Genomic DNA, 17,247 nt, shown 5'->3' on the forward strand with positions numbered 1-17,247 from the left:
AGTTCTGGCTGTCAGAAAGAGTCATCTTTATCTTCAGAGAAGCAGGGATAATGCCTAATCAGTGAGTTATAGTTGAGAGAAATGATTCTAAGTTTAGGAAAATTGGCAGCTGCATTTTGTTATCAGTAACCATTATTTAGATAGCATTGCTGATGTGCGTAGCGTCATACAGACAAGGACAAAGACCAGGCCCTCGCCCTGTGGAGCTTACTGTCTATATTACACAATTAAAACAGAGAGAGGTACTAACGTAATAGTAATAGTGAGCTCTAAGCATCACGGTGGGAGGGAGAAGAGATGGCAAGAAAGGCAAAGCTTTCTGTGAGAGAGCAATACCGCATCATCCCTCCATTGTTGTTTCATACTCAGCTCTGCCAGAGCGTTTTGTTGTTTCAAAATACAGCCTGTGCAGGGGAGGGAGCAGATAATTCCAGAGTAGAAATCAGGAGAAACTGGCTGGGGTATTTATGAAAGAGGTGAAGGACATGGACTGGTGACAGAGTTGGGTGCTTTGGTGCATCAAAGATGCAATGTCACACAAGCCACGCAAGTGATACTGTGGCAGGCCCGGCAGGTCGTGTCACATAAGCTCACCAGGGTTCTGCAGGGCATGGAAAGACCTCAGGCTCTCAACTTGGTGTACTCAGTTAACGTGGAGACTGTGCTCCTTCTACCCACTCTGCAAAATGGGCTCTGTACCTCATGATACCAGCAACATGTTAATGTAACACGCCGGCTAAACCTACCATCTCCTAAAAACGAGCTTCCAAGTCCCACATTCAACAAATGCAACTATTTGTCCTTACGTGCATGGTGCCTTCTGCCAATGCTTTAGTTGTACATCATTTTATTATGAGGTCAGTTTCTGTATTATTCTTTTAAGGCAATCATGTTGAAAATTAATACAGGACAATCTGACTATAGACATAAAACCCCAGACTCAGCTGAGCTGCATACAGTACTTCAGCTAACCTAACACTAATCCTAACTCTAACTCCATCTCTTTAACTACATCAGAACGAAAGTTTTAGACAGCATTTATATCACTGCATTTTTCCTTTGTTGACCCAAAAATATTAGCAGGAACCAGCCATACTGGAGCAGAGAAGATTCCATCTAATAGAAAACAATGGTACCACAGGAATACATTCATTACTGCATTGAACTTCTGAAAAGATAGCGGCATCTTCTTTTTTCTAGTATTCAACTTTGCTTCTGCTACTTAGTGAAGCAAAACAGTACATGTATTCCCCTGAACTGTCTTATTTCTGTAGACATCCATAAGACTGGTGCAGAAAATGGAGCCTACCTGGCAGTATCTTCTCAGTGGTATAAAGTAAAATTGATTAAGAGAGAAACATTTTCCAAGTTCCTCGAAAAGGCTGTTGGCTTCTTCCATTTATGATCAAAAAGATCCTAGAAAAAATATGTCCACTCTTTAACGAGACTAGGAAATTGAAATAACCAAAATGGGATGCGATTGGTCTTTTGACTTGAGGTGCTTTTGCTACTGAAACATCGTCTGGCTCCTAATGGCTTCTAACATTGTGCTCCTACCTACATTGATCATTTAATACTAGCATCTTCTTTCTGACAAACCACAAACACTTCCAAAACTTGACCTCTTCCCTTTATCGCTTTTGATTAAGAATAGAACTATCTGCAGGAAATGCCCTACAAACCACAAAGGATTATCAGAAATATAATGATGAGTGATTCAGGGACTCTGTGGCTCTGCTTGCGTTTCTATAATCTCATCTTGGTCACTCTTCCCTTCGCCGCCGAAGCTTTGCTGTAGTTTCTTCTAGTCGGCTTCTCCAAGCAGCAATAATGGCATCATCATCCATCTCTTCTTCCTCTTCTTTCCGCACGGTTCGCCTGTACTGCGAGAACTGTCTAGATGCAAATCTTTCTTCACTTTGTTCCACTTTTGCCTCCTTCTTTCCATCCTCTTCAGACTTTGAAAAGCTCTGCCTGAACTTTCTCTTAGCTCCAAATTCTGACATGTCTGACCTGGCCTCCTCTTCACAGGCCTCCACATGATGAGATCTAACTCGACTCTGTGTAGATGGTTCAGGGGATTCAGAGTCGAAGGCTGGTTCAGGTGTTTGTCTGAAAACATGCAGCTCTGGACTCTTTTCTCTGGAACTTGTTGTCTCACTGACCCTTGATCTTGAGAACTTATACATCTTCTTGTCCTCTTTTGCAGAAGCAGAGGAAAATCTTGACATGGTTCTCAGTGAATCTCCTTTTGACTCGTAGGAAGAAGAGCTGCCTAACTCTTCTCTTTGGGATCTGGAGATTCTGTAACTGGATGTTTCTGAATCCGTCTCTCTAACTGTGGATGATCTGCTATATTTCTCTCTAGCCTTCTCGCTTTGATCATAAAATGATGATGGTTCTCTTTCTGCTTTCAGGCCGCTGAGCCACTTGGTAATATCAGTCTCTGACTTCGGTACACCTGTGTTTGCAGGTTGACTGAACAGATCAAAGACTGTGTCAGTTCCTTCAAGATCTGCTTGCAAGGGGCGCCTGTGGCTGTTTGTTGTACTCTCTCTGTCATCTTCCATTTCCTTGTCCTCTCCTTTGGTCATCTTTTTCTTAAATAAAGTGCTGCGTTTATTGTCTCTGATCACCTTTTCCGTTTGGTAATCTGTCATTTTTTCTCTCATTTCCATTTGCATCTCCTTTTCCTTCCTCCTAATTTTCTTTAAGTCAACCTCATCAGCAAAGAGGCTGTACAGTGGCTTGCTTGTCTGTGCTGTCTTCATGTTTGAACTACTCCCTTCTGTCCTTGCATTCGCTGAGGTATTGCAAGACAGGACAGACTGAGACTCAGCCCTGTGCATGTCCTGCTGGCGAAGCTGAGAGGTAGCAAGAGATGAGCTACTTCGACCACTAAGAAGAGAAACTTTATCATCATCTACACGCCTGCCAAGGTCTCCTGACATTATGGAGGCCATTGCAGATGATGGACGGGACAGCATCATGATCTCATTTTGCTTTTGAGCAATGGTTTCACTGACCACGTTAGCAATCCAGTTCTGAATGCTTGCCATGGATATAGTGTCACCTGGGCCGACTGGGAGGTTGGGAAGGGGTATACTTGGCATCTGAGGCTGCATTGCCCCTGTGCTGCTCCTGGTCTGTGATAAAGATGAATGATTTGTCTGCATGCTCAGTGCAGAAGCTGCATCCTCGGCACCGCTTGCAGAAGGTGCTGAGCCCCAGAAAGCTGACAGTGGGATACTCCCACTCATCGTACTGTCTGTCTCCCAGCTACACATGGACTGGCTTTCTGCTAAAATCTTCTTTGAACGTTCAAGGAGCTCTACACGCCTCTGCTTCTTTTTAGCTGATGCAGAATCCTCACTTTTGGCAAACTCCACAAATTCCTCCTTGCTTTCACTGCCCACCTTCTTCTGGCGCTTCATTTTCCAAGCCTGGTAGGCAGTCAGGTTAATATCTGACAAACTCTTCCCTTCTGTCCCCTCCCCACCTGCCTGGCTGCCATCTTCTGCTGGAGATGGTGCACCAGATGATGATGGTTCTAAATCCTTCTTGTGAAAGCCAAACTGGATCCTCTTGATCTTCCACCTTTCCAGAGGAGTCAATTTGTCTTTGTTCTTTTGGCAGAAATTGTAAAAGGAGCTACTGTCTGAAAGCACACTCTCCTCATCCACATCCCTCTCCTCTCCTCCTGTTTCTGGGGATTGTCTCTCCCCACAACTTTTATTCTTAGAGTGATACCTTCGAGCAGCTTCCTTCTCAATCTCCAGAAGCCTCTGGTTCCACATGTCCCACGTGCTCTCTGAAGACATAGAGCCTGTGCGGCTCCTCCTCATCCTGCTTAAGCTACTGGCTTCCATCTGTTGTCTTAGGGTTCGGATCTCAAAACTGCTCACACTCTCAACATCACTGAATTCACCTGGTGGGTAAGGTCTTCCTCCCGTGCTGGCATCTCCATACTCCTCCCTAGGTGGACCCTCCATTTGGTATTTCTCATTTCTGCACTGCCAGTCATGGATCCTCTGTTCCACATCCTCCTCAGATTGTTCCCCTTCCTGCTCCAGAAGCTTTGGTGATGTTCTTCTTCCATGGTTAACTCCTGGTTCCTTTGCAGGCAGGCCTTGTTTCTTCCTCCATTCCTCATACAAATGTTCCTCTTCCTCCTCACTGATGAGGGTGGAGTGTTTGGAAACCCAGCTAGTTTTTTCCACTGATGAAGAGCTCATAAAACTACCCAGCAGGCTGGTGGTGTCCTCTTCTTCTACTGTGATGGAGTGGGCTTTGGCTCCCATGGTGCTTTCTGAGTCCCCAGCTCCAGATGGCTGGGAAGAAGTCCCTGCATTGACAACAGGACTTTGACTAGGAGTGACTTCTTCACTTCCAGTATGCTCCAGCTCTCGCTCCTCCAACAATTGCTCATTGAGATCCCTTAGCTGTTTCAAAAAGCCATCGTTGGGGTAAATGGCACGCTTCTTTCTCAGAGTCATCAGAGCCTCCAGAACAGTCATGTGGTGGTAGATCATCAGGTAGGCAGCCACCAGCACGGCTGAGCGACTGATCCCCATTTCACTGCTGACAAGGATTTTGCCTACAGATATTGAATATAAAAGCAATTAGCTATTTCCAGTAACATAGAGAAGTTGCCCTGATATGTATCACAAAAGCATTCTCTGAATAGTGTTAAAAATTATATGCTATATGTTTCAGTGACTGGAAGCAGTACTAAATATTTGTTAGCTTTATCTTAATAAAATCTAGCTATGTATGAATAAAAAGCACATTAGTTTTAAAAGCTGTGGGCAGGCACATTTTAAAACAAATAATATCTGTATTTTCACCTACACACTTCGCTTCCCCAAATAATCAGAAAGCTGTTAATACATGTTAGAAAGACAAGTGACACACTATTCTTGACTTGCTGGCTGACATGGGGTAAGATGTTTAAGCCTTCCATGCTTCAGTTTCCCCAGATGTAAAAAGGGAGATACCAGCATTAGCCTCCAGGAAGGTATTGGGAGGATAATAAAATAACTTCATTTTTTACACAGCACATTACAGGACTTACATACAATTTAACATTAATTATATTTTTGCCAGAATCCACATCTGCTGTTTTGCAAGGTACATTCAAACAGTTGCATATAGACGGGCTGGAGACCAGAGTCACAGTGTATCTCAGCACAGGAGAACCAAGCAACTAGCAGAAGAGAGCTGATCTTGACTCTGACAAACTGCTTGATACAGCTGCTTCAAACTACTGGGACCCACTGTTCTGCAAACAGTGACTGCAAGGGATAGAGCCAAAGCTGAGGGTATGCTTTATTTCATGGCATTTACACAAGAACCACCTCTTGCAGAAAACTAAGCTTTGGCACAGAAGGATTGTTTTTTAAAGTTACTTTTATAGCAAATTACAGCTAAAGAAAAGCTTGTAAATATGAAGAGAGGGTTAAATGAGGATTTGCCAGCTTGCAAATAACTGAAATTACTGTTTCTACATGTATGATAAACTCCAGTTAAACTAAACTGTTTGCACTGAAACTTAATGAAGCCAGTTTAAACACCACCTTTCTGCCTGCTGATATGTTACCGCAAGTATTTACCTATTCCTACAATCCCAAAATGTCTTTTACACCTTTCTTAGTATCAAAAGCCTCAGCTGCCTTCCAAGTGTTTTAAACAGCCAGTAAAGCCTATCGAACAGTTCACCGAAAGGGGGAGATCTCATTCCTCTGCTTGCTTTCAAGGCTTCTCTGCCTCCTTTCCTGTGTCAGCTCAGGTCCTCACTGGACCCTTCCATGAGGCAGTTCAGCTGACTAACCCAAGGGAAATCCACCTCTTCCCTGCTTGGCTGTCATTTTTTGCTAGGTTAGTGAGTTGAAGGGTCAATGAATGCCAGCAGCAGTAAGCACCTGTACTATGCCAAGGCTAGCAATGGGAGTTATGAAGAACATCAATGCTCCTCCAAGTGCCTCCTCATGGTGCTCGGTGAGCTATTAAAATTAGCTCAACTTTTCTTGTGTACTAACAAAACTTCTCACTTTTCTTCCTGTCACTTCTAGTAGGAGGTAACCTGTTGTGTCTTTACAAAAATTAAGTGCATTGAACACATATATGAAGAGTATCAGTGATATCACTGATTATGGTGTTCATTTGCATATTGAATCCCATAAAGGTATTTCTAACTGTCCACTGAAACTGCAAAAAAATTGAGCAGTATGTCCTGGAGGTCCACGGAATAACACTTGCCATGGAAGAGGAGTCCAGCAAATTAGACAGTAGCCTGGGTGTACACCCAAGGGTCCAAGCCAGCTGTTTGGATTCTTCTAGTAAATCAGCCTGTTCTTTTGTAGTAAGCACCCTGGCAAAAGTGAAACTCGCAGTGTGCAATATATAACAATATAGAGTATTATATAATATCAATATCTTAAAAATATTTATTGGAGCAGGGCTTCACCTCTCTGCAATAATAAGGTACTTTTAAAGCAGCTGAGGGAGGTGCCTCACAGCCAGTTTGAGTCTGAAGACATTGGGCTTGCAGCAAGAACTGTCGGGCTGCCTCCTCTCACTAGTTTGCCCCCTCCTGTTTCGATTAAGGCATGGCAGGAACGGGCAAGGAATGTTCCCTGTAAATGGATGCAGAGAACAAAGTATCTGCCTTCTACCCAACTACAAATGTGGCGTCGGCTGTTCATCAGAGTAATGCTTCCACCCATTAATTCCCAAGCACTATGGAACCACCGTAAATTCCTCTTACCTCTGTAAGTCAGCAGTGCTTCGTCAAGGAACTCTGCAGCTGGGCGGAAGTGTTTGGAGATATCCATGTCTGGAAAATCATCCACTTCAATGCCCAGGTATTGGATATTCAGACCGTTGTAGAAACCTGGTCCTGTGTATACACCTGTACCATGAGCTGCATTCAAGACATGTGTGATCCCCAGTCTCTTCAAACGGCTTTTGTTCACTGCAACACTTCTTCAGAAAGGAAAAAAAGATGTTAGATATCAGTGCTCCTATTTCAGGTAGGAGAGAAGCTGTCTGCTACAGGTCTACAGAGCTCCCAGTCTGTATAGACACTGTCTCTAATATGTGGCTCCACTCAGACCTTAACGTCCTTTGAGAGTTCTACAGGTATTTCTTTTCGATACTCACTGGGAAGAAAATGAGAAACCTGCCCTCACCACTGGAGCTGCATGCGTAGTTTCCACTTCAGCTCGGTTTTAAACTCATCCTGCCATCCTAGGTTCAGGCTGATTACTTATTTCTCAATTTTTATCACTCTCTAATTGCTGCTTTACTCTATATCCACTAATTCTGCCTGGTCACTTGCACAGGTGTCTCAGACAGCTGAGCCATAGTACAGAAGACCTAACCGTTTCCACTCAATATTTGCTATGACATTTTTTTTTTAACTCTCTTTTACATAATAAAGACTTTACTCCCAATTTCAGAGCCAATTCCAATCAGAACAGTGCAATTTGGGCTCATTTGCCTTTCCCTCTCCTAAATTGTTGAAGCATCAAAAAAGCACAGGAAAGCTGCTGATTCTAATCCAGAAGTGTTTACTTTTCAGCGCAGAGATCTTTCTGAGCATATTCTGAAAAACACTTTGGAGCTCTCTGGGGATGAAAGGTATTAGATGCATGTAATACATGTTATGCCTTCAATGGTTCCATCTGACCCTTCACTGGAATCTCATGCAACTTGATGACAAAAGCTGACACTCACTTTTCTGCTATGAAGACATTAGGCCAGACTTCATCCACAGCATCCCTGGGGGTCTCCAGCCTGTCCTTCACAAGTGCCCTCTGCAAGTCCATCACACATGGCGTGTTAAACAAGCTGGTGTCATCAATCTTTTCCTTAACTCGGTTGTACAGGTCTTCCACCATCAGCTGCCGCGCAGACTCTAACATCCTGGGACACGCTGCATCTACGCTGGCATCCTTTGTCTTCAGTTCTGGAATAAACTGACATTGTAACTAAAAGCATGTAAACCCCATGCAAACATATGACCTGTCATTCTTTGTTCTTTCTTTGTCAATTCTTTGGGGACTGCTTTTTCTCCCAGTAACATCACACCATCCTGTCTGCAATGTCTGCATTACATGCTCATCTAGAAGCCTCAAAGTAGTTAGTAATGGGAAGAGCATACTGCACTGTCCTCTCAGTACAGAGACCCACACTGGCCAAAGGCCTGGGAATTAAGGGCTCACTCATTCTAGCTGCAGAAGAATGCAGTCTGCAGCTTCCTGAGGAGGGGAAGTGCAGAAGGAGGTGCTGAGCTCTTCTCCCTGCTATCCAGTGATAGGACACTTGGGAATGGTTCAAAGCTGCACCAGGGGAGGCTCAGACTGCACATGAGGAAGCATCTCTTTACAGTGGTCAAACACGACAACAGGCTTCCGAGAGAGGTGATCAATGGCCCATCCCTATCAGGGTTTAACAGGCCTTTGGACAATGCCCTTAGTAACATGCTTGAGCTTTTGGTCACCCTGAAGTGGTCAGGCAGTTGGACTAGATGATCACTGTAGGTCCCAACTGAAATACTCTATTCTGTTCTGTTCTATTCCATTTCTTACAGAGCAACCAGCAAACTGTATTCATCACTGTGGTAGATGATTCTGCCACAGATTCTGTGCACAACTTCAAAGAAAGTCACCAAACCTTTCTGTAAATTGTTATTTTCTTTGTGCTTTTCACCTCTGCCTCAGGTAGGGTTTTCTCATAAAGGCTTTTTTATCATTTAGGACCTCTGGATGAGAAAGGCAAAACAACTGCAACTCAAGTTTCTACTACTTACATAGTTCTTTTACCCTACCTCCTCTTACCTTCATTGATTATTTGTTTGGCGGCCACAGCAGATGACAGATGGATTGGCTCCATGAAGATGCTCTCTGTATCAGCATCCGATATCACTGAATACCTGCCAACCAACCAAACTGCCTATTAGGCAAATGCCCTCCACTGGGATCCCATCTCCAGACTCCAGCCCTTTCCACCCATTCCAGAAGAGAGCAGAAGGAACTGGTAGAAGGGAAGCCCCAGCTTTTCTACCAACCCTCAACCCCTGCTCTCCAGTGTGGCACTACAGGCTTCAAACATGCCATGGTATCCAGTGTTTGCAGGACGCAAACAGGTCCCATAGGGAAAAGTTTCAGTGGGCTGGGAGTGCAAGAGAATAGACTGGTGGAGGAGTTTTTGGATAGAGAAGATCAGTGTCTGCTTTGGGAGTGGGAGGGGGAAGGATCACAAGGAATAGTCTCACAAGTAGCTCTCGCTTAAGACAGACATAAACATTGTCCTAACTAGGATTTATTGAACAATTCAAAACAGATTATGCTAGAAAACTGTTGGGTTTTTTTTCCTGTCAGCTAATTACCCAGAAGCATCCTTTGAGTTATCACAAGCTGCAATACAAGCATTAAGATTGAAGCCTGTGAATCTCTTCCTCTGTACTCAGTGAACACACAGAAGCATGAATCTGTGAACAGTCTTTCCACTCACATAGCATTGTCTAACTGCAGATCAGAAACAAATATGAAACCCACAAACACCTTTGATGGGAGTTCTCTGACACAGTGTGATTTACATACGTTTTTGTTAAGCAAAAAAGGGCCACAAAACCAAATGTATTTCCAACCGGGTCCGCCTGTACAGGCCAAGCAAATCTTTCCTTATTTAGACAATCTTCACAAAATGTTTTACAGAGCTTTTTCCCTGAGGCACACCCTCTACATTTCCTTCCGAATCGATGGCACAGATCATCGGGACAAGTCTGCAGCCACCACAGAAGCTAGCTGGCAATGCAGGCTTGCAGCACTTGCATCACACTGTGTGGTTTTGTTTAATCAAAGCAGGAGAGGGAGGGTGATTAACATGCAGCCAGGCTGCAGCAAGTGTCTGGAGAACTCAACTGCTTTCAGTCTCCAGAATCAAAACGGAGAGCATGGCCACCGAAAACCACTTAACGGGCTCGTCTAGGTCATTTAGTTGGGTTCCAGCACTTGTCAACCGTGACTGAAAGTAATCCTCTTCTAGCTCTTCAAAGGAGTTTATGAGATGAGCAAGGGGAGTCTCAGTCTCATTTACAGGAGCTGGCACAAATTTGCAGCTATGCCCTGCCTTCAATTCCTTTCGCTGGAAAGGTTGCCTCCAAGCTCAATAAAAAGATAACAGTTGGTAATAATCTGCCACCACAGCCTCAACAGATTTTACCTGTAGCTGCCCCAAGCATCCATGAAGCACACAGGTACAGAACTGCCCAAGCCTGGATGCTTCAAGGGCCTCATTCTGGTTGGGAAGGACCTTACCATTTTCATCATTGCTCTTGGCACTGACAGCAAGAAAAAAAGAGGGGAAAAGAAAAAAAAGAAGAGAAAGAAAAGGAAGGGAAGGCAAGGGAGAGCAAGGGAAGGCAAAGGAATAAACAGGAGAGGTGCTTCTGTTCACTTTGATTGAGAGATGAGCAGTAGGAGAGTGATTTAGCAAGTTCAGTACGTAATTTTACTGTATGTGAGCCCAGTGAATTTCCTAAACAATTTAAAACCACATTTAGTTAATTAAATAAGCACTCCATCTTCATTTTTCTGCAGTGCTCCACAGGTAATGGGAAACATTTCATAACCTCCTACTTGTTGAGGGCCACTGGGAGGGACCTTTTCAAACTCAATCCCTACTCCCTGCCTTCAGCTAAAGCATCTCAAAGTGTACTGAAAGCCCTGCAGAGCATTTTGCTTTAGGAAAAAGAGTACAAATGGATGTATTTTTCCTTATATTAGGCGAAAACACATCTAATCATGCTTGTTTTGCTTGAGGTAACTCAATTTCTGCTTGTGCTGTGACAGCCTCCTGTTCAGTCCCTGAAGCCTGTAGCTAAGAATGGTTCTGAACCACCCAAAATCCAAAGACCTTCAGTCTTTTGGGGGCTGGGAAAGGCTAATATCAACATAAAAAAATCCATAGGTCCTTAAAATAGACAGAAAAACAGGGCTGAATTTGGGAAGAGAAATTCCAGCATGGGGGTGGATGTAAGAGGATGAGACAGGGAAGAACAATACCACCCCATAGTAATGCTTTCTGCACTTTGCCCCCGCTGTGTGCGCATACACTTTCGGCAGGGTGGGTGAATCAGCACAGGAGCCCTGTCTCCGCAGTCTCTCTCCCTGCTGGCACGCTAACCCCCACCACAGAAGATGGAAGCTCTGGGATCCACACTCGATCCAAGTGTGGGTGCGCAGAAGAGGCGGTGGACGAGGAGGGAAGGCAAGCTGTTCTGTCACCGTGCTGCCGGGAGGCCTGCGGCAAAGCATACTCACCGGCTGGGCGAGGGGCTGCGCAGATAGTGAGCCTGCACGGCCTTCACGTCCGCTCCCTCGTCCTCCTCGCCGGGCACCACTTGATCGCTGTCCGAATCTCTGCCGCTGGCCATGGCAGCTGCGAGAGGATCCGCTGCAAGGGGAGCACGGCAGGAGGGAGGGCATTACAGGAGGCCAGCCTGCGCGGCGGTGGCAGGGGCGGGTATGGCAGAAGGGGCTCCCACATCTTGCTTCCACAACCCTGCGAGGGGCCCTTGCCAGAAAGCAGCCACACTGGCTCCTCTGCCAGGGTGCCTGCCGTTCCCGAGGCCTTGTGCAGCTCTCTGGCTGCTGCCCAGCGAGCACCGATGCCCTTCTTGCCTGTGAGTAAGTGTGCAGGAAGGCCAGGAAGGAAGGGGTGGTGGGGAAGAAACTCTATCCCCTCCCTGGCCGGCTCAGCCATGCGTGGTGGCTGGAAGGAGCTGTACGCAGCCAGAGCTGGACTGGAAGGAGCATCGGGGGCAAGAAACATGAGACCTCACCTCCCCAAAATGAAACACTCCTAAAAACCCAAGGCCAAAGGCACTTCAAGCCTTGGGACTTTGTCCTTGTAATCCTTCGTGGGGAGCCTGCTGTGCCTGCCCCGGGCATGGGAGAGCAAGGGGGGCCTCAGCTTGGTTAGGGGCACGAAAACACAGCAGCTGACGCTTCCCTGGCTCCGGGCAGAGTGACTCCTGCCTCGCTGTGCCATGGCTGCTGCTGGCGGCTCCGAAGGGCCCAGCAGCCGGCCTCAGGCGGGAGAACCGCAGCCATGTGCCACCAGTGGGGTGAGGAGCGGCTGCTGCTCATGGGGCAGTGTGAGGGGGGAGCAAGGAAAGGGCACTTACCCCTGTGCCGGGGGTCCCTGCTGGAGGTACAGCGACAGAGTCCAGTGAAGAGGGCAGGAAACGTGGCAGGGAACAGTACTGGGGAGAGAGAAATCAGCCCTCCACTCTCGCTCTTTCTGTGGCTTCTTCATCAAGCGGCAGGACAAGTGTCAGCACCAAACCTTTATCAGCTTTCTAAATATAGGGCTGTCCTAACGCTGGCTGCTGGATTGCACAGGGAAAGAATTTCGTGCCTCATAGACGGCAGCTGGTCAAGCACTTAACTCCTTCCCTGCTGTGGGCTGGATCCTCCGACTTTTCCAGTTGCAGGAGGAGCCCAGAGAAGAGCTCAGAGCCAGTGAGGCTGAACCTTTGCCTGCAGTGAGCATCCAGGCAGGTGGGATCCCATCAGGCACAACGTGAAATGCTGGTATGACCTCTGATGTCCTAGGGAAACACAGTGAAGAATGAGCCACTCCAGGCTTACTAGAAGCAGACCAGCTGGACTTCTGCAAGGTTTTTGATACGGTTCCCCACAACATTCTTGCCTCTAATTTGGAGAGAGTTGGAGTTGTTGGCTAATGAATTGGCTGGATGGCTGCATCCAGTCACAGCCAACAGCTCGGTGTCCAAATGCAGATCGCTAACAAGCGGTGTCCCTCAGGTTTCTGTACTGAGGCCAGTACTGTTCAATATATTAATTAATGACAGAGACAGTGGGACTGTGTGCACCCTCGGAAATTCTGTGGATGACACCAAGCTTAGTGATGCAGTTGATCTGGTAGAGGGAAGGGATGCCATCCAGGATAACATGGACAGGCTTGAGGAGTGCGCCCATGTGAGCCTCATGAGGTTCAACAAGGCCAAGTGCGAGGTCCTGCACCTGTGTCAGGGCAATCCCCAACAGCAGTGCAGTCTGGGGGATGCAGGGATTGAGAGCAGACCTGCACAAAAGGACTGAGGACACTGGTGGATGAAAAACTGGATGTGAACCAGCAACATGCTTTGCAGCCCAGAAAGCCAACCGTATGCCGGGCTGCATCAAAAGGAGTGTGATTCTCCCCCTCTACTCTGCTCTTGTGAGATCTCACCTGCAGCACTGCATCCAGCTCTGGAGCTCCCAGTACAAGACATGGACCTGTCAGAGAAGGCCCAGGGGAGGGACACCAAAATGGTGAGAGGGCTGGAGCACCTCTCCTATAGAGAAAGGCTGAGAGAGCTGGGATTCTTCAGCCTAGAGAAGAGAAGGCTCTGAGGAGACCTTACTGCAGCCCTTCAGTACTTAAATACTACAAAAAAGACGGAGACACACTTTTTACCAGGGCCTGTAGCGACAGGGTAGATTTAGATTAGACATGAAGAAGAAATTCTTTACTATGAGGATGGTGAGACACTGAACAGGTTGCCCAGAGACGGCTGGGCATGCCCCAGCACTGAAGTGTTCAAGGTCAGGTTGGAAGAGGTTTTGAGCAACCTGGTCTAGTGAAAAATGCCCATGCTCGTGGCAGGGGAGTTAGACCAGATAACCTTGAAAGGTACCTTCTGACCCAAACCATTCTGTGGTTCTATGGTTGTATGATCAGCTGATTTTTGTCCTTGGAAGAGCTAAGACTGAGGTACACTCAGTTTTCTTTGATTTTCAAAGAGGAAACCTTCAGTTCCCAACTCCTGACTTCCCAGCAAAGCTCATGAGCCAGGCTGGTCTGAGAGACAGACTAGATGAAAGCCTAACTGCTATTTACCTGTACTGGGAGCTCCAGTTCTGAGTCATGCAGTGACATCCCACTGTCGATTCCTTTTGCAAACAAACAAGCAAACAAGAAAGGAAGTAGAAAAGAGAATTGACCTATCTCATACTATAGATACCCTTGATGCTGCATCATGCTGTGTAAGGCCTGCATACCCCCCTTCCTTCAGACATGAGTGCTGCATCCCCACATGGGGATGGGGTTACATCTGTAGGGATGCCACATCACGGCAGGGAAGAGCTGTGAAACAGGCACTCAAGTCTTTGTGTTCTCATATCCTAGACTTGTGTTAATACAGTTACTGGGGTGAGCAAGTAGGAACAAGAGAAAGTGGTATACTGAATCTCAGGTGTCATGTGAAGGGGAGAAATGGATTACTGATTACAGGTTTGAAGACATCCAAGAGGGCGATGCAATTTTTAGCTGCTTCTGCAATGCAGTGCCACATATGTTATCAATTACTGCTAACTGAGGCAGAAAGTGATCTAAAGATATTTGCCCATGGACTCCCTTATTATCAGAGAACAGAGTTTTCAAAGGACCCAACTGTTGTGGGAGCATGTATTCTATTGATATCCAATAAAAACTTTTAAGTCACTGAGCTGCTTCTGAAAATCCTGTTTGTGAACCTTTAGGATACAGCTGCAGCAGGGGATGATGGCTAGACCTGCAAGCCCTGCCATGCCCACCACAACTGTCCACATGTAGAGATGCAGGTAGGATTGTGTACGTTGCAGAGTTGTGGAGAACACACAGACTGCGGGCAGCCTGGCAGCTCTTCCTCACGGCTTGTTACAAGTTGGTGCTTTTTGGGCTCAAGATGACCATGCAGAACAGAGGCAAGGGTGCTGGAAATCTTTGCTAATGAATGTATGTATGCACATGCAAACATAGCCGAAAGTAACAAGCTGCAAGTGGTTGGGCATCTGTCATTGGTGATTAATATATCTATTCACAGATGAACCCAAACTGAATGTGGCCAGGTGCTGTCTTCTCAGGTGGGAATGATGGGATCTTGATTGAAGGTTCCTCTTTCTCAGTCTCAACAGGAGTTACTATCATTTAGTATTAGCACTATACTACCTACACATTAATCTTCACAGGCTTTTCTAGGAAAGCCTTATCTTAGTATGTATTTTTGGAAAGACAACGAAGCCACCCTAGTTTCATATTAAAGCTTTTTATGTCAATGACAGTTTCATCTAAATAAGCTAATAATAGCCCTGAAAAATCCTATATAGAGCAAAAAGATTCCCCAGATCTGCTGCCATCAGCAAAAATGTAAGGAGTTTCAGGGTTTGCATTGCTCTTGGGTGAGTGTTGAAGAAGTTGATGTGTGTCGGCCTATGCTAAGACACAGGCTTGCGTTAGCACAAGTAGGGCCATGGCAAAGCCAACAAAACTAACAAAAGCAATAAAGTGCATCTAAACAAGTGTCTTAATATCAGATTTATGTAAGTACCAGGTGTAGAAGCATATGAAGTATGTAGAGATATGAAGCATCATATCTCTATGATGCCTAGGAAACCAGTCTTATTTAGCTGAGTCTCCAAACAAACAGAACATTATCTCAGCACCAACTTATCTGTAATGCAACTGAGTGGCTGATAGAGGCAGGGTAAAATTGTTCCCGCAGTGAATCATCTCCACACCAGTATTTCTACACAGACACCAGGTAAGGCAGCCTGCCCAAGTTATGGACTGTGAGGTGAGATCCAGTGCCTGTCCCTCCTCCCCAGCACAGTGGAACTAGACACATGCCAATATGCTTGGAGAGGATGCACCTTGTTACTTTTACAGTTAAATGACAAATTTATGTGAAAACAGGGCATTTGTTTCAGGGTTAATGTGCAGTGCTTAATTTGCATTGCTGGTATTTAGGTTACTAAACTCAGACCTGCTTTAGGTATTTGAGGAACTCCATATGCACTGTTTTCAGCTTAACTCTGCATGTTCTCTCTATTGTGGGTTTTTACTGGCAAGGTTAAGAAAACACACTAAACACCATGCATTTCTGCAAGCAGTGGGATTAAAAAGCCTGGTTTCCAATGGATATGTGTACTGCAGTCCAGGTGCCCCAGCACGATAAACACCCCTCGTGGAGCCACAGCTCTGGCCCCTGTGCCTGCTCACTGTACCACGTTTCCCTACCTGCCTGGCTGTGCAAAAGATGAGACAGACCATGGTCAGGTGCATCAGCTGCGCAACCATGGATTCTTGGAACGGAAAACAATGACCAATGCCTAAGAAGGACCATTAATTTAGATTTCTCTTTTATCCCAACTGATTGGGATTGCTGATTTTTATGGGACTGAAAGGAACCTCCCATCTTTAAGATTATGATCTGTCTGTCAAATTTAGCTAAAGTTGGTCAAGTGGGTTTTGAAATTATTGTGGAGAAGAGAGGGAAGAGATGTTGTATAAATGATAATGAAAGTCTTATTTCTGTGAAAAGGGTAACAGCAATTTTACCAAGTTGGTACAGAGTCTATCAGGGACTGTAACCAAGCTCTTTCGGTGAATATTCAAAGCTGTTATGTAGAGAACTGAGAATTAACAGAGGGAAGTATGGTGCACAGTGGTGGCATTTCTGTCACTATCTCTGTTCATCAGGTTCAGTTAAAATATTAAACAGAAGCAAAATTGAAAGAGTGAAACCTAAAGATCACACAGCCTCTCCCTGGAGGCTGTGGGATAAAGTCACAAAAAGCTTAAAGTCTTTAAAAGAGGTAAAAATTTAAGAAACTCATCCTTGTGAGGAACCTCTTCCTTTCAGGCTCCAGAGAGGAGAAAGGAGACTACTGACCTTGCCCCGGTTCTGTTTACATCTTAAGCCATTTGTGGTTAGCATTTAGAGGTCAGCAAGCTGGTTTTGGAAGAAGGCTCTCCTCTCTTTGCAGCGTCCTTGCCATCTCCTAATCACAGAACCACTAGGGCTGGAAGGGACCTCTGGAGACCATCTAGTCCAACCCCCTGCCAAGGCAGAGCCACCCAGAGCAGGTTACGCAGGAAAGCGTTCAGGTGGGTTTGGAATGTCTCCAAAGAGGGAGATTCCACGACCCTCCTTGGCAGCCTGTTCCAGTGCTCTGCCACCCTTAACGTGAAGAAGTTCTTCCTCATGTTGAGATGAAACTTCTTGTGTTTTGGTTTCTGGCCATTGCTTCTCATCCTGTCGCTGGGCACCACTGAAGAGTCTGGCACCATTCTCCTGGCACCCACTTTTGAGATATTTATAAGCATTAATGAGATCCTCTCTCAGTCTTCTCTTCTCCAGACTAACCAGGCCCAGCTCCCGCAATCTCTCCTCCTAGGAGAGATGCTCCAGAC

The 17,247-nt window shown here is 45.9% G+C and overlaps 1 protein-coding gene across 1 annotated transcript; it reads right to left on the reverse strand.

Moving 5' to 3' along the window:
• Positions 1–821: 821 nt before the first annotated feature.
• Positions 822–12,334, reverse strand: DUSP27 (dual specificity phosphatase 27, atypical). The gene is made up of 6 exons (XM_030471858.1): positions 12,194–12,334; positions 11,328–11,460; positions 8,841–8,935; positions 7,738–7,969; positions 6,767–6,984; positions 822–4,597 (listed from the first exon to the last, which is right to left on the reverse strand). The coding sequence occupies exons 2-6, from the start codon at positions 11,438–11,440 to the stop codon at positions 1,764–1,766; spliced, it is 3,492 nt and encodes a 1,163-aa protein (XP_030327718.1). The 5' UTR covers positions 11,441–11,460; positions 12,194–12,334; the 3' UTR covers positions 822–1,763.
• Between the last annotated feature and the right edge of the window lie 4,913 nt (positions 12,335–17,247).

The sequence above is a fragment of the Strigops habroptila genome, chromosome 2, assembly GCF_004027225.2.
Source record: "Strigops habroptila isolate Jane chromosome 2, bStrHab1.2.pri, whole genome shotgun sequence".
NCBI lineage: Eukaryota > Metazoa > Chordata > Aves > Psittaciformes > Psittacidae > Strigops > Strigops habroptila.